Source organism: Strigops habroptila, chromosome 3, assembly GCF_004027225.2.
Source record: "Strigops habroptila isolate Jane chromosome 3, bStrHab1.2.pri, whole genome shotgun sequence".
Taxonomy (NCBI): Eukaryota; Metazoa; Chordata; class Aves; order Psittaciformes; family Psittacidae; genus Strigops; species Strigops habroptila.
In genome coordinates, this window is record NC_044279.2 from 52,932,924 (window position 1) to 52,950,995 (window position 18,072).

Genomic DNA, 18,072 nt, shown 5'->3' on the forward strand with positions numbered 1-18,072 from the left:
CATACCTCTGTGCAGCAAAGCATGTACTTTGTTGGGTTGTTCTGTGATTATACCCACAACGAAAACTGAATAGATGCTTTCCTGAACTGAATGCCCAGCACTGGCTGTTTTTGCTCACAGGACCCTCACCAGCTGCAGCTGGGCCTCCCACATGCAGCTTGAATGGCACCTAAATATAGGAAACCACCTTTTCAAAGCCTGGCAAAGAAATGCTATTGACGTTTGACATGTCATAGCTTTAAATTAGACCTTACCCATTTCTCCCCAGAAGAAAGGGTTGATTCCACCTGTTGTGCAGTTGTACACCAACATGTTTTTTGGTCTGGAAAAGAGAAGTATTATTTTAAGCTGTATTAGATAAGCACCCAAAGCTTTAATAACAGAGCATGACATCTAACAGCCCAAGAAACAGTAACATCAGCTCATAAAAAAATGTATTTTTCATAAATGTGAAAATGCAGTATAAAATACAAAGTTTTGATAAGATCCAGTCAGATTCTGGAAAATAGATGAAGTTAATAAAGACAGTTGGGGTTTAATAAAAATAATCCATATATAACTCATGAAAAGTTAGAAAACCAATACGGAAAGCATGCATACTGACAAATTTCTGATTACATTTTTCCCCCAATAGTTTCTCTGAGTATATTGTAAATAATTGGCCCAAGCCAACCTCAGGGACACGCTGTGTATTTTTACAATCATTTTCTTAATAGATATGATTTTGGCTACTTTTTAACTCCATTTGTTATGGTGGTGATTACGAATCAATCCATTTCATCAAAATTCTCATTTTAATATCAAATAAAGTCTGGTTGTTATTTGGGCGTGGAACTAAACACGGATTACACTGGTTTCATGTCTTCCTTCAATATAAGACATGAATTAATCAAACGGCTTTTTCGACCTAAACCTGCCTTGCCAAGGGTGCAAGTGATCAATACAGCATTTTTCTTCCTCTATATTAGCAGCTGAAGGCAAAATGCTAAAAGAAGTGAGATCTGGCCTTGAACAGGGGATAGCAGCTTGGCTGGAAGATACAGCACCTCAGTGCTTCTAGCGTGCCTGTGGTGCTCCTCCACTGGAGGAGGCTGCCCATGGGGAACCTCTCTTTTAAAAACCCCTAAACCTGGGATAGGAAATCTCACACAGCAATATTTGAAAACTGCATTTGGATAATGCAGTTTTAATGGTGCTTTTTTTAACAATGCTTTGATATCATGGCATTACCTGTATATTAGCATTATTATAATCCCTGGCAGGCTTCTAGGGATGGTTAGGACTGACAGATGTGTCAAGCTCTGAATCCATGATCTCCTGTAACTTTGAATTACTGAGTAGAAGTCTGATAGAGTGTTAAACATAAAAATGTTTATGTGGGAAACTGCATCATGGAAACAATACTAAGTATTAATATTGTGCCCATATAAAAACGTGCCCATATAGAAAACTCACCTAGTACTACACACATAGCCTGATGGAAAGTGCACTGAAGTGAAAGCAGAGACTTCCACTTGCTGCAGTGCGTCAGGCCCATTAAACACCTTGAAAAGGATTTCTCCATTTTCCCGGCTTCCACTGAAGAATTTCTCCTTGTTGATTTTATTCCTTTCTGCACCCTCCAACTGATCAGTGACCTTGGTAGAGTGTAGAGCTTTGTAGACTTCTACACTATGTACTGAACACTGCAATTCTCTGCTAAGTTTTAGAATCTAATTTCTGCTGGTAATGTCACATGCCCTGAAGGGTACCAACTTTCTGATTAGATGACTGGAAAAAAATTAAAAATTAAACCATACAAGCTATTTTTCAAGACAGCACCTAAACCCAAAACTCTCTGAGAAATCAAATTTACAGAAGGCTCAGGCTCTTGACTTTTGTATACAGACTGCTAACCCTGGGGTTGTGCCCAGCTAGACAAAGCTTTAAATCAAGTTTTGCAATTGCTTGTTTAGCCTAATAATTATTTGTTTGGGAACTGGATTAAAACCATGTATCTTTTGCCAGTGAAAAGTCAGAAAAGATGGCATTTCTTCTACCATGGCCAGAGCCAAGAATTCTACCTGTGTGCTGATACTGCTCATCAGCACATGTTCACCTCCTTTTCCAGCTCTATGGACAAGCTGTAGCCCTCTTCATCTGAAGGCTCTCAGAGGGCGGGGGGTGTGTGTGTGTAAGGGGAAGCTGTATTTATTTTTCCCAGACCATGCTGCTTTGGCTGTTGCTGATGGAAGGGGACAAAACAATAAGATAAATAAATCTGGAGAGCTGGTGAACTGCCTTTTAAGATCCTTTTAGGATCCCTCTGTTTGGGTTACTGCATGCAGCTCTTCTCTACCCTCAGCTCAGAGGGCTCACTCTGTCTTTCAAAGTAAAATACTTGTGCCTTTTATTTGTATGGTATTGATTTCTCAGAATTGCATAAACATCCAGAATTATTCATGTGGTTTACTCTGTAGCACTTCCTACCTAATGATTTAAGGTCAGAGGTTCACAGGAAAAGAGCTTAAATCCTTAATGCCACTTACACATACCCTTCTAAACAATGCAAAGAATGGAGGTTTTTTAGATCATGTCCCCTACCATATGAACTCATAATATATTTATATTGTGCAGTGTTTTCCAAGGAGAATGCAGTGCATTTTCACCAAGAAAACTCTAAAAGACATTTGGAATGCAACTCGGTGCAGCTGCCTGAGAAAGAAGCCCCCAAAAACAGCTGCGGCAAAGCTGCAATAAAATTCTTGGCCTTCAGAAAAGTGACTTCTGAGAGACAGGCTTGTCAGCTGAGTCTACATTGTACTGAGAAACAGGTCTCACCTCTTTAGAGAGCTGTAGAGATTTCCTAACTCAAAAGCCTGCCTTTATTGGTTCTGCTACACTCCTAGTCCTTGCCAACCTGGGGGAGAACACGTGACCGAGAAAATGAATCAACCAGGCTCTTGCACAGGTTTTCAATTAACATCTGGCTCCCTTTAAAGTCCTGGTGCAGGTAATAGATGCCCAAGCCTGGCAAAACAGGAGTGCCTTCCCACCTGTGCACAGCAGTGTACCACCCAGCTGCAAGGGTAAGGTTGATGGCGACGTCTACTGGGATCATATCTGCCACTGCTTCGTTGTTGGCGATGACAGTCCGCAGAATCCCTTTCCCCGCCTGTGGAACAAAGGAAAATAGTCACCCATCTAAGGCCATGCTAGAATTTCATCGGCTTGGACTAAGGAAACACTGTCACGTTAGCACTTTTCAAGCCTGGCACCTGCTGCAGAAAGGTATTTGGTTTCTGTGGAAGCAAAGATGGAATCCCACTGTTCTGTGTTTCCAGAGGAAGTCTAAAACACGATGACAACTGTGCTGCATATAACAAGAGAAGCTGTGACTCTTATTTAACTCAGTATGAAAGAAATACCTTAGGAAAGAAATGTATTTGAATTTAATGAAGTAAAATTCCCAATGATATCTAAAAATACATTTTCTTAAATGACACAGGCCAAGTGGTCTGAGTGTCCCTCAAAGACAGTAGTCACTTTGGAAATGACACCAGTAGACTCTGAGAAGTTTACTCCCTTTCCTTTGGAAGTATTCAAATCTTCCTCTTCTCCAAAGCTGTGTCTGTTAAGCACAAAGATACAGTCAAGATATGGCCCCTACCTTGAAGAGCTTGCCACCCAATGAAACTCAGGAAATGGATGAGTGAAAATACAAAGTACTGACAACCAACATTTTGCGGTGGTTAGAAGTGCATTTGTGAGGGGATCAGTCTCCCCAAAAATATATATATATTTAACCTGAATGTTTATGAAGGGGTTTCCCTGATGACCAATTAGTCTTTGGAGGTTCCACAGGAGAGACACAGCAACAGATGCCAACAACATGGCAGACTGAATCAAAGATGACAATTCAGCAATATAAAAATGTGATGGTGAAATGGGGTGAAGAAACTTCACCTAGTGGGCAGGTATGAGGGCTGAACAGAGCACATAAAAAACAACGACCCCAACAGCAAAGTGAAGGTTGCAAATCAAGTTATCTAGCATGTGGGAAATAAAATGCAGTGAAGCTGAGGACCCAGTGAAAAAGCTGGGAGGACAAAAGCGCTAGTGAAGCAAGGAATTTTCATTAGCTAAGACTCCTGAGCCGTCGCATCTCATCCCTGGTGCAGCTGGCAGAGGGATCACAGGCAGACTCAGACAGAGACAACCATGTAAGCTTCCCCACGTGACTCCATGCTCCTCAAACCCATAGCATGCAGTTAACTTCTGCTGCCTTAAGCTGAACCTCAGCTGAACCACAGATACACTTAGAGATTAAAACCTTAACCTGGAACATGACTTTTTTTTTTTCTTACTACTTACTACTGTTCTAACTACTTTTTTCAAGGGAAAAAAGGCAAAAAGAACCAAAGGAAGCCATCAAGCTCAGCTATGAATTTTCCGCTGTGAACACATGCCCACTAAAGAGTGCTGTGTGATCAACTATCACATTTTCATAGGTACACTAAAGACCTGTTTGAGGTCTTCAAACTAGGAAGTTTGATAGATGTGCTGCAGACATGCCTGTATTCAGAGCAGCATGTGATGGTCATATGAATGAATTAGAGATTTCATATATTGTGTATTTACTAAAGAGTTTGAGTGTTTTAAGTTACTTTATGCATTGGACATGGTTTGGTGCTTCTCTACCAGGTATGTCTTGCTTTCTGTTTATAGCTGCTGACTTTTTTCTCTTTAGTGAAATAGAAGCTACTGTAGCTGAAGCCTCTAAAATAATTTCCCAATCTGAGCCTGATGTTTCTGGACAGCCTCCCAGCTGAAGCACTTCAGGGCAAGTCACTGTCCAGAACATGACTTAAATCATGGTTCTGCCTTACAGATCCACTGCCTTGCAGGGAAGAAGGTCTTTACATGTAATATGGAACAGTGAGACAAAATGCCTCAATTACAGTCCAGTGAAAATGTAATTAATTTCATTTTGTTCTTCAATCAACAAAGCTTCTCCCCACATCAGCTGAAGCAACTGTAGGTAAAAGAAACATAATTACATTACCCAGAACAACTTGAACTCCCCTATTTCATGAATATTTAAAAGAAATATATCTATGTATGCAATGAAATGATCAGACTCAAATATTGTAGTGGTGGCTGAGGAAAAAAGTCTTTGCAAGGTCTGGAGTTTGGATTCCTCCCAGATGAACACAAAGACCATCTGAACCAAATCGGAGTCTGGGGGGTTGTTCCACATATAGGATGAGCCTGGGGGAGACATTTTAAAAAACGAACAAACTGACCACCAAAACACTTTCTTTTTGCTTTCTCCATCCTTAATTAAGGCAAACAAAGCTACTTGAGTAATAAATACAGTGTGAAGCCAAAAGAGCTGGTTGTAATCACACAACTTCCAGGTAATCAAACTAATGCATAACTCAGATGTTCAAGGGTTAATTTTCAAACTACCAAACAGGAATTATCAATTCACCATATCCAAGCACATTAATTCAAACCATGTATTTATTTCCCCCCCTCCTCCAGAAGACCAGAAGTGTCTTGGGCTCCCTAATAATAAATACCTTTCACTTCCAGAAAACTAGTACCAGTCCAGCGAAGTTGCTCTTTGGTTTTTTTCTTGGTTAAGTCTTGGTATATTTACATATCAAATCATCACATTTCATCACTGAGGAGCTCAGTGCAGATGACATGAATTTCATTGTATCTTTATTTCCTATACTGATGAACCTCAGAGTTTCAATCCTGAACCAAAAAATGCCATCTCTATTTCAAAACTGTTTCAGTGCAACTCAAAGCTTTTATATAAAAGGGAAGTTATTTACTACAGTGACTCTAGAATCTCAAAACCTTTACTTTCCACAGAGTTAATCTGGAGATAAAGACACAGGCTGGCATCTACATGTGAAACCTGGCCTGAGTGAAGCCACCATTAGTTCTACTGTTGCATTCAGTTTTTGCTTTGAAGAACAGAAAATATTTGTTACTAGTATGTGTGGCCAAAGATAAGCATATAAAATATATGCAAGCTCTAGTGTAAGTTCTAATGCGGACACTATTAAAAACCTGACATATGGGCAAAATTTCCAAATACTTAACCATTAGGTTTTGGGTTTTTTTTTTTCTAACTTGTTGACAGATTAAAAGAAGAGGGGGGAAATGCTTTTTAAATAACAAAATATTTGATTGGCATGTTTTTATATGGCTGAAAGCGTATAAGTTTGGCCTGTGTTTTGTAACATACTGGTATATGATACATGTATGACAGCTAGCTGCTGTAATTTGTTACTTAGGTCATTCACTTGTGGATGACCTAAGTAAATAAAGAGCAATGCTATTGAACTTTTTTCTGTGACATCCTTCTTGCAAACCAATTCTGGATGAATTTTTGTGACAGACATCTTTAATGCTCAAAAGTAATCATAAAAGCACCAAAGCTCACAGATATCATTACAAAAGTTAGAACCTATCAATCACATAAAAACGTAAGGAGTGGATCTGCAAAATGAAGTAACTGCAAAACTTTATTGTGATGAGAACATCATGAATGGAACACTGAAAACAGTACAAGATGCTGTGAGTAGAGCAGAGCAACAGTACCAGCTTTATGAACAATCAGCAACGAGTAAAAGGCTGATGGATAATTATTTTAAAGAAACTGTGACATGAATAGAAGCTAATAACACTTTGTGAACAGAAATGATGTGTTCTGGGGGCTTCTGAATGTCTGTGAAGTGTGGGGTTTCAGATAAAAGCATTAGCTGGGATATACCCACTAATTTCACTGCCCTTGGATGTACCTGTAACAGTTTCTATTTATGCTCTACTTCAGGTATAAATGAGATTTTCTAACAAGATGATATTTGGATTTTATTCTGCTCTCCTATCATTCTAGAGTATTAATCCTTCTATACACACTGCATCAGGCTGATTACAATATAGTTTTTACTATATAGTTTTAAGTTGGACAATCATATATGAACAAAAATGCCTGCCCATAGCTGTACAGCATTATGTAGTGACAAACAGACCTAAGGCAACAATTTTAGTTCAGAAACAAATATAAGCCAGGAGAAAAGGTATACAACTTTGCTGTTTTCATATGCTAAATTGTAATGATTGTTTTCATATTACAGGCAATATTTTACCAAGTTATTAATTATTTATCTTATAGGTTTGTTCCTCACCATTTTGCACAGTAGTTATTTACACCAGTGTTAAGCAAGGAGATAGTGAATTATCCATGTGACTGGCAGAGTGTGAATTGATAATTATGCACATTATTTAGGTGTACTTTGCACATGAGCAAATCTTGTATAAAGCAATGGCAAGTGAGACCCAGAATCTTTGTTATTGTGGAATGGTCACGAACTATAGCCGTGGACTTAAAAACAATACATATGACAATAAATGAAAAGATAAATAATGCTGCCTTCTATTGATGGTATGGTAATCTGGCCTGGAAAATTAAGTTCTGTTATAAGACTCAAGCTTTGACACTTGTGATTTACCCTAGTTTTGCCCTTTCTTTGAAAATTTGGCCAAATTTGTCCAAACCTTTACCTTTTTTCAGAGTTTTTAGAAGCTGCAATTCACGTTGGTGAACCAGCAACATGAATACTCTTTCAATGTCCTTTTTTGAGCACAGCATAGACAGTCTTCTGGGTCCTACATGCATATAAATGTATGGCAAGTGTGTGACATCTTTCTACAAGATTCAGAAAACTGCTATGATCCTTTTTCACACACAGTTTCTAAGTGGGGCTGTAGAGTAACTTTACAGTTCCTATTTTAGTCACTCAAACTCCACTTTAAGGGCAGCTGAAATAGTAACTAGACATACCGCAATAAATATTCCACTTGTCCCGTTGAAGTTGTCAATCCAACCCTGCAAAAAAGCAGAATGATTACTATTTCTTTCAATGACATGTTGCTTACAGAGGCTTTGAAATAGTCAAAAGCCTGTAACGCTGTGGTGTAGGCAAAGCAGCAACAAGATACCAGTTACAATGAATGCCAGCCTATCTGGGACAGCTGCCAGGAAGCTAACCAGTACAAAGTACCTAAATGATTTTTAACAGGGGATACATTGTACGATACCTCATTCTGTCTGCAATTTACCCATCAACAATAAAATCTAATTTTTTTTTTAGAAACCACATATTTTCTATTATAACTTGGCTACAGGAATAAACTCTGGCTTTAAACACTACAGTATTTTGATGCTGTCACACTTGCTGAAAACAGTCAGTGTGTTATATACCCTCTGACATACAACATGCAGATGTCACTGATTTAGTTACTCCAGCTAATATCTAAGGCAACTGCCACTTGTGGGAGCTGGAGTTAAAAGCAGTGATGAGCTGTCTGACCCGAAACAGGTTATGACACCTAACAGAGTTCGCTCTGTCTTTCCAAGATGGGAGGCTTGGCTTAGAGCCTTGGCTGTTTCTCAGCCATCTTTGGCAGGCTTCAAGCTGCCTGAAAGCCAAAGGTGACTTTATGTTGCCTTTGCAATTTGGCTGCAATGTTAGGGCACATTATTCTTACCAGTATATTCAGCTTAGTGAATTATTTCAGTCCAAAAGTACTGCTGTATTTAATCACTGTGTGGCTGACGTTTGTATCTGCAACAGGCCCATGCAAGTGTGAATCCAGTGAATTCAGTGACTATCAACATAAGACAGAGATACTGCACATGACTATCAAATGCTTTCAAGGACCATGTGAAGTCATGTGCACGAGGATCTCATCAAGAGGCTCACTAGACCATGGAAAGACTCAAAGCAGAATGCATCAAGACTACGAACGACCCTCAGATCTTGTGTTTCCCCAGCTAGTACAGAAACTCCCCTGTGTGCCTGTCTGGGCACAATCCTCTGCCTGTAAGACTGTCAGTTGCAAGTCCAACATTCTGCACTATTACTATCCCAGCCTTGTTATTATTATTATTGCTTAAATGTGTTCTTTTCACTTGGAGACAAGAACTTTTCCTGAAGATGCTGAAGAAAGCTTGCTGTTCTACTCCAGCACAGGTCGTCTACCTCTTCCACATGTTTTCCTGTGAACTGGAGTACCTGTTTCTCAAGCAGATACTGGTAAAAGTACGGAGAGATTCCTGACAGTGCTGCAGCTGCAGCAATGTCAAAGGGCTTTCGGCAGGGCATTGCTATGTATTAATGCTTACCGGGAAAGGCTCATGCCAGCTAGCTCCCACGATGGATGGCCTGATGATAGCAATGTTCAAGTTTCCTTTCTCTTGCTGGATCAAGTATTCTGACAAGGCTTTGGTGTAGGTGTAAGTGTTAGGCCAGTCCCCAATCAGCCTGGGTGTGATGTCTTCAATGATAGATTCATCCAACCACCTATGGAAAACAAGGAGATCATCATTATCTGCCGTACAGAGAGAGAAAAGACAGGAATCCTCACCTGAAACAAAGGATAAGCCAGTCAAAGCCATTTAAGACAAAGCAAGGAGCAACTGGTTTGGATTTAGAATAGCTCTGTGGGAAAAAGGTTATTTTTGTCTTCAAAGTGCAAAATAACCCTAGTGAGCTTCACGCTACGCTGTTGACCTCAACTTCAGGTATCTATACAACCTCACTATAAAGCAATCTCTTGTGTGCTTTATGCTTCACTGCCAGCTGTAACATAGATATAGCCGTGGTCTATGATTGAGGTTTCTAGCCTAGCAATCTCACCAGGTACGCTCATCCTTAGCCAACACAGTCCCTATATACTCCTAAGTACATTTCAGGAGATTCTTGGTAACCTTGAGTTCCTGAGTTGAGTAGCATTACAGATGTCTCAAAAGCTAGAACAATATACTATAGACATATTATTCCAGTAGCACTATTAAGTGCTAAATGTTCCTTCCTACTTGTTTTCCACAGGCTTGTTCACATAGGGAATTAAGAAACTGTCAGTGCTAGCTACTTAAAAAAACCCCAAACAAAAATATTTTATTTTCTGAAGCAAAAACACCCCACTATTTTTCTTTTAAGGTATTCAAGTATCTAATCCATCAGAAGTAGTTATGCATATACCTTTTAAAAAGTGGCCCTCACCACTGCAGTGCTGCAGTGATGGCCTAAGGCTCAAAGGCTCTTCCCTGGCACACCATCAAGACATCACTGGTCCTGCCAGCATTTGGGTCTGAAGGACAGGAACTGGCCGTACTTCCAGAGCCCTTGCACTCCACTGCCAATCCCCGACAGGCTTTCAGCAGTCTGGTGTTACACCACAGAAGCAAAGATTAACTCCTATAATCCAATTTGTAATTAAGTCAATGGACTTAAGAGTTCAGACTGAACTGGTGCACTCTTACCAGGGGCACTGCAAGGATACTGTTCCCTGCAGATCCCTGGTTCACCCCTCCTTATCTTGAATTTCAGAAGCAGTTGGAGGTCAGGGGGAGAGGAATGAGGATGAAGCTGGTACACCTGAAGAATTACTTGATCATATCACCTTAAATGTGCAAACACCTGATGGCTCAGGTGGCACACTGCTTTTCAGATGGCTCTTATCAAACACAGATGGAAACATTACATGAAAACTGTTACATAAGAAAACACTGATTCACTGAAACTGTAAAACAGTTTGCATGGGAGGGTTGAATTCAGTGATCTCTCATTTTCAGAGCAAGTTCAGAGAATCATAGAATCATTTTTAGTAAAAAAAAAAAAGACCTTATGGAGGCACAAATACTTTCCTTTGCAACCCTAGTCCCACGCTGCAGAAACATGCATAGCAGAAAAAATGTTTAAGCATAAAATATGAAGTTGAACTACACTGAGGCTATAAGCAGCACACAATATTGACTTAATTTACAAAGCCTGCTTAGGCAGCCATTGAACTCAGCCTCCTCAGGGGCCCAGCTAAATTGCTATTGTTTGAATCTGTCGAGCAATTAATTACCAGCATACCAAAAGGAGATGTCTATTTCTGCAGAGCCTGAAGACTAGATTCATTTGGGAGCTCAGATTAAGCTGCATACAAGCCTTTTTTCGCCTTCCCCTTTCCTTCCCTTCTTTTTTATTTTTACTTAACCAACAGTTGCTCACATGTTAGCATTCTCATGAAGCAAAGACAGGTGTATAAGCACAAGGAGAAGCAACCTCCCCTACTCCTCATCCTTCCAGATAGGCCTCTGCATTACTTTTGGTGGCCATCAAGGGGACCGCGCTCCTGCCTGTCTCAGGGTACCATCCTCCCAGGTGATTTCATCTACCAGCATTACCATCACAGGAGCGCTGAGCTGACAGTTCAGCGAGGCGAAATGTTCCTCCTTCCCTGTGACCTACTTTGAAGATTTTGAAATGCTAAATCACAAAGCTACCGCTTTTACTCACTGCTGCAATTGCCCCGTAGAAATGAGAGATGCAAATGAAACTATTAGTAACCTCTTCTTTCACCACATATCTGCACCAAATTACTCTGCCATAGGAAAACATAACTCTGTGTTAAACACTTTGCATTAGTGAGACACACTCTTTCTTGTAAATAATGACGGATCTACATTTTCTGCAATAACAAACCCAGTTCTGCTTCACTGTGTGCTGTGTTCCTTACCTCAGCACAGCCTTCAAAGCTGATTTCCCTCAGCTTTAGATTAAGGCAAATCTTGCTTGATGTGGCAGATTATATGTTTCCTCTATTGGCTTGGCAGCACTTAGAAGTGTGACTTTTGGTTTATACAGATTAAGCCTAAGGCTTTAGTTGCAGGTTAAATATCAAAATACTGGAAAGCACGGATATAACAGGAGGATAAGAACAGAAAAAGAAACAGCTAGGAGTCCTATTTGGGACTCTATAAACTGAATAAAGAATCATAAGCATATATCAAGTACATGGCCAAAAGCATGATTAAATGGATCTGCATTTAATCTGTTATTGCACCCATTTGTGTGATCATACCTCCTAATGCACTTGCAGAAGAGTACTTTAAGACAAGAGTTGTTTGTGAAAAGAATCTTTCACAGCTGGCTGACGCAAAACACGACCTGTATTTCTTCCCCCTTTTTGAAGGGAGTTTATGTTTCCTTTGTTCTATATTTCCTTGTCTGCTTTAGTTCCTCCCCGCCCTTTTTGAAGGTAGCATTCTGATATGTGTTCATCTTTCTCTGAAACCTTCTGTACCCAGATACCCACATATTCTTCCACTTCCATGGTGAATAATAAAAGGTGCATCACTCCCATCTCCTTCCAACCCTGCTTTGTCTTCTCTCTCTCTCTCGCCAAGTAATCCTCTGTCCTTCACAGTCTCTCAGAGTTTTCTCTATCCCATTCTGCCTATGTTGTGTCATCCCAACACAGAATCACAGACTGGTTTGGGTTGGAAGGGACCTCAAAGATCATCCAGTTCCAACCCCCTGCCATGTGCAGGAACACCTTCCACGAAACCAGGTTGCTCAAAGCCCCATCTACAATGAGTGCTCAACATCCAAGAGACTTTCCCCATCCTGCTCCTTCACACACTCTGCAGCCCCATACATCTCCTTCAAATGTTGCCTTTGATTTGCAGAACACCTTCCAAACCAATGACCCTGGAGACAAGGGTCAATTTTCAGAAAGGCCACCTGCCTTCAATGCCCTTGAAAGCAGTGGTTGTCTTTGCTGTGAGCAATTATAATGCTACCTGCAAATACTGTAAAGAAACAGATGCCATCCTAGCTGAGGGCATGCTGTTATTTCTCTCTCACTAAAAGTACCAGAAGGTGGTGAATTCTGGAGTATCTGACATAGAAAAAACAGCAAAAAAACCCCAATTAAAAATGCAGTAAAAGAGCAAGAATGCCCATTTTAATTATGTGGCTAACAAAAAAAAACCCCTTAGTACCAAGATAAACACATCAAAGTACACTGTGACAGCCCATCCTTTGTCACTCAACCTTTCTTTCAAACACCATCCTCTCTGCTGCACATGCAAACTACAGTAAATTCTTGGTGTCTTACATGAAGCAGCTGAAGTAGCAACCTCTGAGGTAGCCAAGTACTTCAACACATTGCTGATTAGCATTCAGACCTTTGCTGGAATCTTATGTCCAAAGTTGCCAGTAATCGTAAGTTTTTGGGAGCAGTGAAATGTACTATTGATAGTGATAAACTCCAAAGGACGTTGTAAAACTGAGTCAGTGGGCAAAAAGGTGGCAGATTAGCTTCACTTTAAATAAAAGTAAGGTAATGCATTTAGGGAAAAGTAGTCTAAACTGGTCTTAGAGGTTGCTGAACTCAGAACTGGCAGCTGCAGCCCAGTGAGAGCTAGCTGACAGCTCTATGAAATCTCCAAATCAATGAGTAGCAGCAATCAAAAAAGTCAGTGACATGTTGGACATCATCAGGTACTGAGAACAAGACCAATGGTGTCATTTTGAAGCTGTTTTTAAATAAAACTTTGAGTTACCACACCTTGAGTACTGCATGCAGTTCTGTCTGGCCCCTGCACCTCAGGGAATGAGTGGACTTAAAGAGGCAGAGAGGAAGGGCAATTAAAATCATCAAGAAGACAGACGTGTTGGCATATGAGGAGATAATACAAAGGCTGAGACTCTGCGGTCTGCAGAAAAGAAGGTCCAGGCTAAATGCAATACAGATTTACAGAACTGCAGAGGCAGTAAATAGGGCAAATGCTGCAGATACTGCAATGCTACGACTATGGGACATGCAATGTAAGTACCAGCATGACAATTTGAAACAGGTAAAGCAAGCTTGTCTATAGACAGCAGTTGGTTAGTAAACTGAAACCCGCTGCCACATAGGGTTGCAGAGGCGAAGTACCAGAAAGTTCAAAAAGGGATTAAACAAATTAGCAGATTCAAAAACAGGTCAGAAAAGAACAGGACATAACACACCCCATATAACAGTTCTGGTTTCTGGGAGGCTGGGAACAGGTTGCAAAAGTACCTGGGCTGGTATAGCTACCCTAACCAGCACCTCCCAGTGCCACTGTGCAGAGCAAGATATTGTGCCAGGCAGTCCATTGCTCTAATGCACTAAGGCATTTCTTATGTTTTTATCACACTCCACTTGCAGAATAAATGATAAATGATAGATGACTACTAGCTGGAAGTAAACATACCAAAGAATAGGGGCTACTGGAGAAGTTCAGGTAGAAAACACTGATTTATACTAAATTTTCTGGAGTAGCACTTAAACAATGAAATTATTTCTTTAGACAAACCTTTTCTTGAAATAAAATCCTAGTGCTTCTCCAGTTGGACATGAATTAATCTCATCTCCCTATTACTGTAAATCAAGGAGAAGAAAGATTTTATACCAACTCTTTGGGTTATAGTTCATGGGTCAGTTGCTTGTATCACATAAGTAGCATATAATTAGGAAATAAATGAAAACAAAACTACAGCTATGGGAAAATTCTTCTGAGGGGAAGGTTTCCTGGGGCCTTTATCAGTAGATTTTGTTATTCTTTGTAATTATTCTTCATTTCAGTAAATTCAGTTAAACAAGCTTTTTTGTTGTTCCCTCAAAGTCCTGGATTCTCTAAAACAGCCCTTTTCTGACTTATCCCAATATAACTCCAGTTTAATATCACAGGATTGTTGAAACAGACGGAAACACGTTGGGAACCTGAAGAAATAAAGGAATGAATATATGGTATATGAAAAATATCAGTTCTTACTAAGGTAGCAATAGAGGTAAGGTAGTCTTACAGAAAGCAGCAACACAACTCCATTCCTTGTTAGCAAATACACTTGTACAGCAGTAACAGCAACTACAAACAGAAATCCTACCGGTGTGGGTGATGTGAACAATTCAGAGGTCTTCTGCAGAATGGAGCAAAACCAATGTCAGAAGAGGCAATGCAGTTCCTACTTACTCTACTAAATCGAAGAGCCTCTTGGGTTCAGCTGGGGGTGGGTAGATGATTTCATCTATGCATTTCCGGACACAGTTTGCATAGGCAGTGGAGATGTGGATGAAGGCCTCGAGGTTCTGCATCTGCCGGGCCAGCTCTAGAAGCCGCTGCGTGCCCAATACATTCAGTTGCAGGGCATGTCTAAAGAGGGTTGGGGAAAGAAACAAAATGTGTTACACTGGAGAGAATATATGAAAGCTGAGCATTATCCAAATCCCAAATAATGAAAAAGGAAGTAAGGGAAGAAAAGGGGTCACAGCAGAGCAGAAAGCTTCAATGAAATGCAAGGGCTAAACCAACTTCCAGTTGGAGTCACTGTTCTGGCCACAGAAAGTCTCTCAAATATTTTTATTCAATTCAAATGATCTGAGGTAAAATTCCTCTAACATCGTTAAATCTGACATATTTGCCACTCCTTTCTGGAACAAATATTTCCAAAACAGATGAACACAGAGGCATTAAGGTTCCTATGGTACCCAGTCAGCTTTCTCTTCAAGGGACCACTGCTAAACCACATAAATACATGGTTTCAGCAAGCAGCAAAGGGTCCTTTGGTCCAGGAAAGCAGGTTCATACTAAAAGAAACTCAATTAGAGGTAACAGCTGAAATTCCTAAGGAATGGAGAAGACAGCTGATAAATATAAGAAAAAAGAGTCCTGGTTAGCAAGGTTGACCTTGAAGTACAGAGCATAGGTAGAGGTTGTTTCGGACCTATCTGCAATGGATCTCAGTGAACAGATGTTCAACTTTGTTGTACACCTTGTACTGGAAGGAAGACACTTTCCTGCGCAAAAGGGAAAAGGCTAAGGAATATGCAATCTGGAGTAGAAGGAGCTTCAGCACAGGAGTAGAAGCTTTCAACAACGCATACAAGATTATGAATAATGCTATTGAGTACAGCGTACGCTAAAGAACTTAATTATGTTAACGTTGAAGGGAAATTGTAAATAGTCCTGATGAATGAAAACAGAAGCTAAGAGTATGATTAATGTTTGCATCACAATATCTAAATCCAGAGATACTTTTTTTTTAGTACGACGCTACTAAAGAATAGAGTTTTCTATAGATTTCTATTTCCTCCTGCTCTTCTAACAGGATGAATCCTTCTGCTTTAGCTACACTTCATATGAAAGCTACTCCCGTGTACATTCTATTCAACCATATCCCTTCTGAGAGGGGAAGAACAGAATTGCGCTCACAATACGGGTCCAGCACAGATTTCTGCTGATATGTTCAGAGTTCCTTTAGCCTTCCAGGGGAATTTCATCTAACCCTAGTGATTTGTTACTCTTTTTTTTTTTTTTTCTATTTATATTAAAACTGCATCTACTGATATTTCAGTGTAACATAGTTTCTCAGATTCCTGCCCTCAAGAGTTCCACCTGGAGAATTCCCTAAATGTACTGAATGTAGATGCCAATAATTCATTAGTTTCTCTGTTGCTGCCTTTCTAGTATCTTGATAGCACTGCTTTTGCACCTCCCTTAGCTATCAGCTCTACATATTCTGTGGTACGCTTTGGACTTCTGCCCTGTTTAAAAAATATTTTTATTTTTTGGTGTTGTTAGCAAGTTGCTGCTCAAAATTCTTATTTGAGCAGCAATATTGTGCTTTCACATTTAACTTGCTAGAGCCTTTACCCATGTGATAGATTTTATTATTCAGATAGGAATAATTTGATTTTAACAACTTCTTGTATTTTGCCATTTAATCAAATTGATTTTTCTTGTTTTGTTAGAGAGATTTTGACAAGCAATCAGACTTTAAATAGTTTCTACACTGCCTGCAAGCAGATGACCATTTTAACTTTTTCTTTTAACTGCTTTCTAGCTATCCTCCTCATTAAAAACGTAGTTTCCCTTTGATGCCACTGAGACATATTTTTCATAGCATTTTCATACATGTATTGATTTAAGACCATTTATAGCTATTAATGCAGTGTAGTGCTTTGCTACTTATATCTTCAGCCAGGTTCTACGCATGGTTCAAGATTAAATCAAGAGCTGCCTCCTTTCTGGTGGGTTCTCTAGTTGTTGCAAAAAGGAATTATTTATGGTGGACATGGTGGATATCTATTTAGCCTACGTATGAGGAAATGAAGACTGATATTAGTAATTGTGTTTTCTACTCTTACAGTGTTTTCCAAAAAACTGTGAAGATCTGACAATCCAGATCATCCACCTTGGTTTGTTAACTTTTATGATTTGCATAGAGGCACTCACACATTTAATCTTGGTTTAGTGGCTTATTTCTGCTCTTCTTTCTTAATGGAAAGCCTGCCCGGACAGGCACTCCCAAGGGAGCTCCTTCAGAAACTGAGCATTTATTGTAAACAGTTAATTACACTGAGTGTTGGGTATTTTAAAACTTGGGATAGGCTATTTTCTTAAACAACATCTTATTTCCCTCTCAGTTTCTCAGTGACAAAGAAAGGCCATTAACACTAGCTTCAGAGACAGACACAACATAGTTTCACTTCAAGCTGTCTACAGCTAGTTCTGCCAAAATATCTCCCTCTTGACCTAAACCACACTTTTCCATATCCCAATTTTAGGTCATACTTAACTCCCTTACTATATTACAACTCAAGCTTGCAGTACTTCCTTCTGTTCCCATGGAAATCTGCCAAGATACTTCACTTTTGATGTGCATATGCACATGACATTTTCAGAGCATTTACATTGCACATTTAGCACAGAACCGCATGTAGCATGGAAACATAAGTGGAGAGCTACTACCACAGCTATACAAGAGATGCACTGAATGGTGTATTATAAGCTATCATGCATTCTGAATCGTGCTCACTGAATACAGAAAGAAGAAAGCAGGACATACTTCAGGGGTTCATCAAAACGAACTGTTGCTGCACAGTGGAAGACAATATTGATCCGGGTCAGAAGCTCCTCTTCATCTTCAGCACTGATGGCCAGCTTGGGCTGAGTGAGTTCAGCATTAATAGGCTTAATCTTCTCGTGGAAATTAGGGCAATCTTCTCGGACCCTGTCGAAGACCTTGAAGCACAAACAGAGAGAGATCAGGTACAGAATTGGGCTACTGAGATCACTTTGATTAGCAGACAGTCTGATTATACCAGTCAAATGAAATTGGCACAAAAGAGAGTTCCTGGTTCTTTCAGAGGGAGGACACAGGTGAGATGATAAAATAGTTAATTCATTTGTTCCCTCTCACAGGAAAA

At 39.9% G+C, this 18,072-nt stretch overlaps 1 protein-coding gene across 3 annotated transcripts in view; it reads right to left on the reverse strand.

Annotated features, from left to right (window-relative positions):
- The window catches only part of FAR2 (fatty acyl-CoA reductase 2), a 137,927-nt gene that overhangs the window by 13,962 nt on the left and 105,893 nt on the right, over nt 1-18,072 (reverse strand). For all 3 annotated transcript variants that reach the window (XM_030479741.1, XM_030479739.1, XM_030479740.1), the window contains exons 3-8: nt 17,712-17,887; nt 14,837-15,016; nt 9,188-9,365; nt 7,844-7,888; nt 3,036-3,154; nt 255-322 (exon numbers count right to left, since the gene is read on the reverse strand). In XM_030479741.1, coding sequence (XP_030335601.1) covers nt 255-322; nt 3,036-3,154; nt 7,844-7,888; nt 9,188-9,365; nt 14,837-15,016; nt 17,712-17,887 — 766 coding nt within the window. The remainder of the gene's footprint in view (nt 1-254; nt 323-3,035; nt 3,155-7,843; nt 7,889-9,187; nt 9,366-14,836; nt 15,017-17,711; nt 17,888-18,072) is intronic.